The sequence below is a fragment of the Muntiacus reevesi genome, chromosome 17 (genome assembly GCF_963930625.1).
Source record: "Muntiacus reevesi chromosome 17, mMunRee1.1, whole genome shotgun sequence".
NCBI lineage: Eukaryota > Metazoa > Chordata > Mammalia > Artiodactyla > Cervidae > Muntiacus > Muntiacus reevesi.
The window spans coordinates 53968159-53979257 of record NC_089265.1 but is presented as its reverse complement, the minus strand read 5'-3'; the positions used below and the strand labels follow the sequence as shown (position 1 = coordinate 53979257).

Here is an 11099-nt window from a genome sequence, read left to right as displayed (position 1 = left end):
GAAAAGGTCAGTTTTCATTCCAATCCCAAAGAAAGGCAATGCCAAAGAATGTTGCAACTACTGCACAATCACACTCATCTCACAGGCTAGTAAAGTAATGCTCAAAATTCTCCAAGCCAGGCTTCAACAGTACATGAACTGTGAACTTCCAGATGTTCAAGCTGGTTTAGAAAAGCCAAAGGAACCAGAGATCAAATTGCGAACATCTGTTGGATCATTGAAAAAGCAAGAGAGTTTCAGAAAAACATCTACTTCTCTGCTTTATTGACTACACCAAAACCTTGACTGTGTGGATCACAACAAGCTGTGGAAAATCCTTAAAGAGATATGACTATCAGACCACCTTACCTGCCTCCTGAGAAATCTGTATGCAGGTCAAAAAGCAACAGTTGGAACCGGACATGGAACATGGACTGCTTTCTAGTTGGGAAAGGAGTACATCAAGGCTGTATACTGTCACCCTGCTTTAAACCTAAATGTAGAATACATCCAGCCAGGCTGGATGAAGCACAAGCTGGAATCAAGGTTGCCAGGAGAAATATCAATAATCTCAGATATGCAGATAACACCACCCTTACGGCAGAAAGTGAAGAAGAACTGAAGAGCCTCTTAATGAAAGTGAAAGAGGAGAGTGAAAAAGTTGGCTTAAAACTCAACATTCAAAAAACAAAGATCATGGCTTCCGGTCCCATCACTTCATGGCAAATAGATGGGGAAGCAATGGAAACCATGACAGACTTTATTTTCTTGAGCTCCAAAATCACTGCAGATGGTGACTGCAGCTGTAAAATTAAAAGATGCTTGCTCCTTGGAAGAAAAGCTATGACCAACCTATACAGCATATTAAAAAGCAGAGACATTAGTTTGCCAACAAAGATCCATCTAGTCAAAGCTATGGTTTTTCCAGTAGTCATGTATGGATGTGAGAGTTGGACTATAAAGATAGCTGAGTGCAGAAGAATTGATGTTTTTGAACTGTGGTGTTGGAGAAGACTCTTGAGAGTCTCTTGGCCCACAAGGGGTCAAACCAGTCAATCCTGAAGGAAATTAGTCCCGAATATTCATGGAAGGACTGATGCTGAAACTGAAACTCCAGTGCTTTGGTCACCTGATGCTAAGAATTGACTGATTGGAAAAGACCCTAATGCTGTGAAAGATAGAGGGCAGGAGGAGAAGGGGACGACAGAGGATGAGATGGTTGGATGGCATCATGGACTCAATGGACATGAGTTTGAGCAAGCTCTGGAAGTTGGTGATGGACAGGGAAGCCTGGTGTGCTACAGTCCTTGGGGTCGCAAAGAGTTGGACACAACTGAGCAACTGAACTGAACTGATAGCAATGTCAAATCTTTATCAACATGCACAGTTTAATACTTCTGTACTTTTTGTATGTTATAGTTACTGTGTGATTAGGGGACAGCAATATTGTGTGCTGAATTTGGTCTATGAGATTGCTTCTTTTATGGGGTTGAAGGAGGAATCCACTCAAATGCCTTTTAGCATTGACTAAAAGGCAGAGCAGAACTGATTGCCAGAGCGTGTAAAGCACACTGCGTTTTTGTAACCAATGTTGTTTACATCTGTTGTGAATAAGAGTTACCACAGGTGATAAAGATCAAAGAACTATGAGAGCTTTAGTTGGGCATATAGCATATATCTAAGAGGTGGGTAAAAAGATGTTTAAATGGGCTTTTACACTTTAATCATAGTGTAAAAGATGGGATGTATCACACATGCCAATGATAATTATGAAAGCTGGGTGAGGGATATATGGGATGTTACAGTATTCTGCTTTTGTGCACATTTAAACATTTTTGTAATGAAAAGCTTTGAAAATAATAAAAGATGTTGAGTAACTCTTAAGGAACAGGAGGGAACAAAAGGATACCTGGCCGGGTTGAATCAGTCCATCAAGACTAGAGTTTAGCTGTCTCAATAAGAAAATCTCAGGAGGTGTAATTCCTTTGAGGTTGGGGGAGAAAAACATTTCCATGTAACAGGAAGGAAGAAGGAAAGTAGAAATTGGAGAGTGGGTTTTGGGGTTTGTTTTTATTTAAGGTTTTTGATGAAAAGTTCCCATCTCATGGCTTCTAGTTCCTCTTTGAATGTGGTTTGGCACAACTGCTGAGCAAGTGGAGATTTGAAAAAAGTGAAGGAGATTTGAAATAGATTTGAGTAGCATTGAAGAGAAAATGGACTGAGGAAACAGTGAGCTAAACTCCACTTGTTTTGTTCACATGATAGTAAGCATGATATAAGAATTTGAGGAATGGAGGCGTTATTTCCAAGTAGTGTTAGGGCTGAATTTATTGTGGCATCAGTAGACCTGACTATGAGATTTAATCCAATAATGATCTGCTACTTATAGGAATCTGAAAAAAAAAGCAGAGAGAGTTAATTTTGCCGGGCAAGAAGGATTAAAGGTGATTGGATGGGGCCTGTTTGTAGTAGAGCTTTTTAAATGTCCCTTACATGATAGACCATCAAACCTACCTTGGAGAGGGAGAAAAAGAAGCAAGAGCTTGAGGGACAGATGAAGAATAAGTGGAAAAATGACCTGATGCTGAAAAATTAGCAAGTGGTATATAAGCTGGAAGGATAAGGGGGATGGAGGCCAAAGGGTGGCATGTCAGACTGTATTATTCCAGATGGCAGAAGTGTTTCTGGTAGTAAACTCTACAGTGTGCAGTGACTGCACTGGGATGGAAGTAGAAATGAGATGTTGTAGGAACAGGGAAGCTGAGTTATTGGCAGGTATATCTGCATGGAGGTTAGAGCCCTCCACTGCCCTCACCTCTTCATGTTCCCCAACCTAGGCCCATCCCACCTTTTGTCCCTCTCCCGGGGCCTCCACAGAATCTGCCTTCTTTCTGCAACCATAAGCTTCAGATACTGTAGGATCAATGTCATTAACTCTGGATAAGATAGAAGTACTGAGAGAAGGCTGTAGTGGGCATTTATTTTATTTCAAGTCTTTCTGGGTAAACTATCTTAAGTGCTCACTAGGATACTCACCAAATTTTTGAGTCCCAGTCTGTACAAGTGGAGTTGCCCTCCCTCTCTAGACCTCCTTATAAGGGTGGGTGGGTGTGCAGCCTTGGTCAGAGAAAGGAGGTCCATGGTGAACTCCAAATATCTATAACCCCAGGGCATAGTTCTAGGACTCACCTCTGGTTCATGAGCCGCAGGTATTCCGGGAGAGGTCTACCATGGCTCCAAGGCTATTAGTATCAAAGGTGGCACCTTCATCCTGATTGGTGAACTGTACACAGTAAGGGCAGTATCTTGTATATTGCCACCAAACACAGATGGAGGGAAAGCGCCACAATCACCTTCATCACCTTCCCCGAAGAGGATGACATCCTCTTGATGAAACAGCATCCTCTTGATGACATCCTTGGAGATGCTGTTTCAGTACTCTAAGATGCCCTCATGCCTTTCTGGAGTAAAGAATCAGTGTGCTGTGCTGTTCTCTGGTCAGTCTCAAGGATGTGGTGCTTGGATCAGATTGAGGAGTAGGGGAGCAGGACAGGATCGCAATATGGGAATACTGAGGCATTAACCTTTGTTCCACCAGCAAGGACATTTTTTAAGATGTCTCACTTTAAGACATCTTTTCCTTACTCTGAGCTGTATTTTACCCTGGAAGGTAGGTGACTGCCTAGTCATTCCTACCACTGACAGCTGAGTGGTGATTTTGCTCTGTAAAAAAAAATTCATCAATTGAGCAGCCTGAAAAAAATACCCAAGGAAGGGAACCACTTCCCCAAAGTGTCTTTCTCATAGGGAAACCTCAATGTCAAGTTTAAAGTATGCCTTCCTGACCAGCACATTACATGAATACGACCCACTTGAAACAGATCCTTAAGTAGCTTTTATGCTGTTCCTGGACCCTTCGGCAACCAGCCCAGCATCCAGTACAGTCACATCCACACCCAAACACTGCCATTCAAGGGATTCAGCCCCGTGTAGGAGCCTCTGGTCACTGTTCTCAATAACAATTAAGATTTATTTCTTCTTCAGAATTATTTTCAGAAAGTAAACCCATCCTTAAGGCTCTTCAGATATAGAAGACCTGTCTTTCCTACTTCTTTAAAGGCTGTAAAACATTCAGTGAGGGAGGTGTGTGGGCTGCTATACATTTTATTTAAGGCTAAGCTAAGAGGCAGGAGACAAAGCCCATCTCCTCAAACATCATCAAGGAGGAAATGATCTTTTGCAGAGGGCAGGGATGGGGGGCACATGGTATCTATTTCTCAACAAGAACTCCAGAGAACTGGTCACCTTTGAGCCAAAGCCAAAGGAAGCAGTAAGTAAGAGCTAAACTCTATTCTTCCCTTATATAATCCCTGAGTTAACCCAAACCCATGCCCTCAACACAGTACACAGAAAAGACATCTTACTATTAGAGAAATATTTATTGGGGAGGATCAACATTCTCCACAAGGAAGGAATTATTTTTGGATGGGACGTTTTCCTCCTTGGAAATTCTGGAGAAGTGTTTTCTGTCTAAACAGTAGAGACAGATCTCTGAACACAGTGCCTTCAGCAGTGGCGGGCGCAGCTGGACGGGCCTGGCCAGCTTGATACCCATGGGTGGGGCTTGCGTGGGGCACGGGCTCCCTGTGGGGCACTGATTGGGGATGTTTCTGACACACTTGCTCGTCCTTAAATGCCACAGCTTTCTGGGGCTGTCTTTTCTTGCTTCTGATCTGTCTTGTACTTGGAGGATAGCTCTGGCCAGCCAAGATAGCTTCTTGGTGGCAGGACTTGGTATTTGTCACTTTAGAGGGAGCCTTGGAGTTGAAAGGATGTCCCCGGACAGGCTCTGTGTGGACCTGTACTCCAGCCTTTTGTTGAGATTGCTCAAAGTGCACTGGAGAAGGAGGGTCCTCTTGAGAGCTGGTGGCATCTAATGCATGCCGATAGCCCAGTTTCTCCTCTAGGAACTTCCCGATGTTTGTCACAATTTTCTGAGCCTCTGTTGATCCAGTAACAGCAGCTCTGCTTTTAGCTAGGCCTCTGCTCTGTGTGCTTGGTATGGGGCTGCCCTTTTCCTGGGGATCTTCTTGCCTTTTGCGTTTTTCCCCAGGATACAGCCACTGCAAAAAGTGCTTCATTCTTTTTCTGATACGACCTTCAGGAAGAGGCTGTCCTTTCTTTGAAAGGGTCTGGGAAGACTTGCTCACAAGCGTCTCCTCTAGAACTGTCTCCTGAGGAGGGAAACTCTTCCTCCTAAGCTGGGATGTCCCCAGCCCTGCATCCCCTCCACCTAGCTCTTCTGCTCTGAACCCTGGGGAGCTCACTGTCTTCACAGTTGGTGGGAAATTCTTATCCTGGCCCCTCTGGAGGCCATGCTTAGGGACCCAAGGTTCCTGCTGCTGTTCCATCCTGATTCCTCTGTCCTCCACATGGACATGTAGCACCTGGGACTCTCCTGTGTCCCCACCTGGGACACCCGGGGCAGGAGTCAGTGAGGCCTTGTAAGTCAAGTTATCTGAAGCAAGGGACATGTCCGTGGGTTGGCCTTGAGCTTGGCTATGCTCCCTCTTCTCCAATCTAAACTTTAACTCATCAAACAGTTGTTCTTTAAGGGATAAGCGTTTAGGATCTTGGGGAACTGGTAGTTTGGGTCGGGGGCTTTCAGTGGTCACAGTAGTTTCTACTTTATTCTCATTCACATTTGTTATTTGGGAGCTCCCTGACTTGTTGGTTGTCAACATGTCATTAGTTTTTAATTGAAGAGTGTCAAGCTCCTCAGCCCTGAATATCTCCCTAGACAATTTGGGCATAGAAACAGGTTCTGACTTCTCCACCTTTTTGCCCTGTTGCATTTTTTCTTTATCACTGGAACTCACACTCTTATACTTTGGCTCATATCTGGCTCCAACTTGCTTTGCAAGAGGCTTTTGGGGATATCTATCAGCTAGTTGCGTCTGTCTATGACTTCCTCTCCCTGTGATGCAGAGTGAGACAGGCCAACGAATCTGTCTGGGATCCTTAATTTTCTGAACATCCTCTGCAAGCCCATAGTTGACAGAAGAGTGTGTTTGTCTCAGGACCCTCTTTCCTCCTTTCTCCACAGGTGAGGTGGCAGGGAGAGAGTGACCCAGGACAGGGGCTGAATTGGTTGTTCCAACTTCGTCTCCATGGAAAGATTTAGAGCTTCTTCTAAAGGACTTGGAGCTCCCAGATTTGGAGTCTGCCTCAGAAATCGCATTGGTTGAGGAGGGAAAGCTGGCATGGGACAAGGACTGGGATGAGGCATCTTTCAGTTTAAAAATGTGTATGGATTCAAGGACCTTGGAAGGAAGGCCCCACAACATCCTCATACGAAACCTTTTAATATGTGCTTCCAGCATCTGCTGTGCGCTGGGATCAACAAAAGTCAGGTCCTGGAAGGTGTTCAGGGAGTAGGACTCACCCACTGGTGATGGCAAGCTTCTCTCTTTTATTTCGGTGTGGGATTTCACAGAAAGAATCAATGTTTGCTTGATGGCGTGCCATGAACTATGCACAGTCCCAGGGAGTCGACCCTCATTTATTTCCTCAAACTTCTTACTCAAATGTACTTTTAGGACATTTTCAAGTTGTAGACTCTCTGCTGACACCCTTAAATTTTTCTCTGAGAAACTCACTATCTGACTGTTTTTCTCAGAGCCATACCCCAGATCCTTATCTGAAGAGCTGTTTGGGTCTTTTAACAGGTGATCTTTCTGATCATTCTCTTGGCTATGTTCCTGATCTTTCACCACATCTTTCTCTAGCTGGAGCATTTCCGAGCTTCTCTCTTGGAAGCTTCCAGGTTGACTCAATTCAACATTTACTTGTTTGCTACTCTGACCCTTAAACACAGAGATCAGTGAGATTCCATCACTGCTCTCTGACTTAGATGCCTCTAAAAAACCAGTTGGAGGCAACATCAGTGACACAGACTCTCTGATTCTCCGGGGCAGGCCCCACCGGTGTTGAATGAGCCTCTTTCGAAGGTGATGCTCTAGTTTCTTCCGAAGTTCATTGCTGAGAGCAAACTCCCCAGGAAGGACGGAGACTGAAACATGGGCCTGAGGGTGCCGGTGGTGGGAAGTGTTAGGAGCTAAAGGACAAAAGTCTTCCCGAGATCTTTGGATCACAGAGGGCAAACCCCACAAACTTTCCTGTTGTTTCTGCAACACGTTCCATTCCAGCTGTTGAATTTCACTTGAGGAGAGAGATTCTGATTCATTCTGAGGTCTATGGAAATACACTCCACAGATCCTAATCTGGGGTAGAGGGCCAGGTGGTGTGACCAGGAGTGGGGATTTTGGATCAGCTTGGAACTGGACCTGAGTGAGAGGTAGGGGCTGAGATTGCGGCAGAGTTTGAGGCAAGGGTTCAGGCTGAATCTCAGGCAAGGACAGAGGTCGGGGATGGGGAAGTCCTGGGGATTCTTGGCCTGTAGAGGCATTTGAGTTTCTATTGAAAATAAAGTTTGAGGAACTGTCACTGGAGACAGGAACAGCAGAGGGCAAGGACTCGCTGTGTAGAGATGGGAGACCCCAGAAGAGCTGGGTAGGTTTTTGCTGTAATTGGTCCTCCAAGGTCTTAGGATATGGAGGTTGTTGATGCACAGGCTTATCAGCAGCTGACTCTAACATTATCCCTGAGGAATTTAGTTGATAGTCTGGCCTCAATTGTTCTGGAAAAGAATCTTTCCTCTTTTCCTTTTCTTTCCATGTCAGGAAATCGCTCCTCTTTTGTACTTGTCTCTCCAGGAGTGCCAGGACATCAGGGCTGAGACTTAAGAAATTACCAGGCTCTATGAGGTTGGTTGCAGGGTCTCCCCCAAAAGAGGCCTCTGAAGAGTGGAGGGCAAGAAACTCTTGATTGAAATCACATTGTGCCAACGTGGAAGGGATTAAGTCTTTGGCATGAGCTTGCCACCAGGAGAAGTCCGAAATTGACAGTCTTGAATGATCAATGCCTGTGAGTTTTGGGACATAAGTGGACAGCATGCCAGGGCTTTCTGTAGGCAAATTCTCAGGAACAGGTGTCAGTAAGATGGCAATTGACTTAGACTGAGTGACAGTTAAAGTGCAGTCTGGCTGTGGTAAAACAGACAGGGTTGGTGGTGCAAAAGAATCAGTGGGATTCATTGCTTGGGACAAATCTGATATGCGGTTGATATCATGGGAAAGGGTGGGGTCAAGGGAAAGGATGGTATTCAGAGACAAAGTGGCCTCTGGTGGGAGAACAGGATCTGCTGTCTGCGTGCCATGTGGTAGGAGAGGGGAAAAGGCAAGGGGTTGGGGTGAGGAATAATCTACTGGGAATTCAGAATCCAAGGAAGCAAAAGGCTCTAATGCCAGAGTGTGACCCAGTGGTGAGGGTGAAAAAAAGTCAGCTAAGGGGGTCATGGAGCTAGGTGGAAGAATGGAGGGGGGCAGTGGGGAAGACTCGGGCAGAGAGGCTGGTAGTAGATCTCCTGGAGAGACTGCTGAGAAGGCAGGGGGCAGAGTCAATGATGAATCAGCCACAGGAGCTGCGGAAGCCAAAGGGGACATAGAGGAAGCAGAATCTTCCAGGGTCTCCGGAAACAGCAGCCAATTGACCTCAGCAGTTGCATTATTACACACCTCACAGAAGGGATCTGGACATAAGAGCTGACGAAAGCGGATGGTATCATCATGCCGGTCCAGGGGGCTGCAGGAGACAGGAAGTACAAAGATGCAACCAGGACCAGAATAAGGAAAGGGGGACCTGCTGGCCTGGCAGGGGTGGGCTGGAGCCTGCTGCCCCTTTACATTGCCCCACATCCATGACTTCACAACATGCTCAATAACCCTCACCTTAAGGCCTTCATCACATACTCATTCCTATGCTACCCCCTCCCGTGACTACAGTAGGTTGCACTGAATCCCAGGAATTGCAAAGAACAAGCTAAGGGGGGATCAGGAAAGAACGGGAAAGACTAGTCACCTTTTCAGAATAGAAATCAGCTTCGTTTTTTCCTCTGTTTCTATCTGATGAAATCTCCAACCTGAGAAACCAGGAGAGTGGGTTACATGTAAGGAAGGTAGAAGCATAGGTATAATATAAGAGTCCACTTATGGGAAACCCTTGGGATATCGGACTCTGAAAGACCCAAGAATTAGTAGATGAGATCAAATGGTCAATTATTTTATATGTATGTTGCTTCACTTGTAGAGTACCTTCACATGCCTTATATCTCATGTGACACTCAAAACCACCATGTGAAACACAGACAGCAGTGTGGCCTCAGAGAGCAGTCTGATCATCCAGAAAGTCAGAGGACTTACACAAAGTCAGGGCACAGGAGTTCTGACTCTTGACATCTCACCTGGCCACCTATGGGGAAACACCCATTGCCCAGGTCCATCACGGCTTCATGGCGAGCCATGAGAAAAACAGGAAATCTGAAAAGTGTCTCAGGCTTGGACTGCCTCCCCATGAGCCTCTCCCCAGATGCCTCTGGTTTCTGAGAGGAATGGTTTCTAGCCACTGACATCGTCAGAGATCAGAGACCTGGGATCTCAGGGAAAAGGCAGGAAGGGTCACCCTTGGAGAGATCCGCTGAAACAGGCAGGACCTTACCTGCCAGTGTGCCGCCTTTCCTTCTCCTCCTGGTTCTGCCCTGATGCTGAGAACAGAAAGGAAAGAATGAAGGGCTGGGGCCCATTTCTCTCAGTCTCTCTAGGAAACTCAGATATTCATTATCCAGGAATAATATGACTCTACTTAATAGATCTTTGTGTTCCTTCCTTTTGTCAATTTTAAAGGTTTAAAATGTTTTCAACTTTTTTTTCCTTAAAAAATCCCAAAGAAAGACTTTTGTCTCTGAAGTCCTCCCTTGATCGTCTCAGTCAGAAGTCACCTGCCCAAGGAGGGCATAGCATCTGAAGCTAACAGTCGATGTCTGTGTCCCTCAAATAGGACCTTGGGTCCTGAAAACTCAGCCTCCAGCCTCTGTGCTGGAGGCTCTCAGAGGCTCAGCACTGCTGGCCTGACCAGCTTAGCACAAAGGAAGACCTGGTCAAGTGATGCCTGACATGAGAAGGTAACTCATGATCAAGCAATGGGGAACTCTGTTCTCCTGCAGAGATCCAAAACTCTCTAAATAACCCAACCCAGGGCCACAGAATTACTGTTTGGGATTTTCTCCTGCAATCCTCCAAACATTCAGCTGGTCTGTGGGCTTCAAATGAAAGCCTTAGTACTCCCAGAACCACTGGCCCTGCCTAGTTTTATCCTCTCCTTGAAATTCCTTTCTTAGGTGTCTCTCTGACCCAACCAAACTCATCTTAAAATGTGGAATAGAAATGGAAACAGCAATAAAGAATCTCTGTTGGGGGTGCGCCCAGGGTTGCTTCCTTACCTTTTGGATGCCTTTGATTTTACAGAAGGTTGGTAAACATGGAAGCCCCACCAGGTACCACAGGAACAGAAGGAGCAGCCCCAGCCCACACAGGAAAAGGAGGTCAGAGTCAATATCCAAGGAGGTGGAGCCAAAGCTCAGACATGGGTCAGTGGGGCTATTCAAAAATGAGAGAACATTCCATTTTCTGAATTCCATTGTCTGAATCACAAGCCTGCCTGAGATTACTGAGCACTGGGAGTGCAGTCACTTGACTGTAGTCCCAGGCCTGCATCACTAAGAACTCAAGAGTCACAAAGGGCTTCTGAGGGTGGGGGAGGGGAAAACACGAAGAGAATGCATCCACAGCCCCTCCCCCATCCACCAGCCTAGCAGACAGCTCCACTCCTCCTCGGCCTTCCAGGTCCCTCTGCCCTGCCCTGCCATTGTATTTTCCAACTTCATCCTTTCATGGCTTCATATATTCACATTAATGAAATTTTCTGCCTTTCCCATCCATAACCCAGATATTACCTAGGTTCCCTTTACTGTCTGAGAAACTTGACTTGGGTCTCACCAGTTCCACTGCCTTAAAATACTGTCTGGAATTTTTGCTTGTACACATTTACACTCAGGATCATCATCATAATAATAATAAATGTCACTCAGTTGTGTCCAACTCTTTGTGACAGTCCATGCAATTCTCCAGGCCAGAATACTGGAGTGGGTAGCCTTTCCCTTCTCC

At 45.8% G+C, this 11099-nt stretch overlaps 1 protein-coding gene across 1 annotated transcript; it reads right to left on the bottom strand.

Annotated features, from left to right (window-relative positions):
- Nucleotides 1-4454: 4454 nt before the first annotated feature.
- On the bottom strand, nt 4455-10573 carry LOC136148352 (spermatogenesis-associated protein 31D4-like). Its single transcript, XM_065907859.1, has 3 exons — nt 10376-10573; nt 9341-9478; nt 4455-8777 (listed from the first exon to the last, which is right to left on the bottom strand). The coding sequence occupies exons 1-3, from the start codon at nt 10571-10573 to the stop codon at nt 4455-4457; spliced, it is 4659 nt and encodes a 1552-aa protein (XP_065763931.1).
- Between the last annotated feature and the right edge of the window lie 526 nt (nt 10574-11099).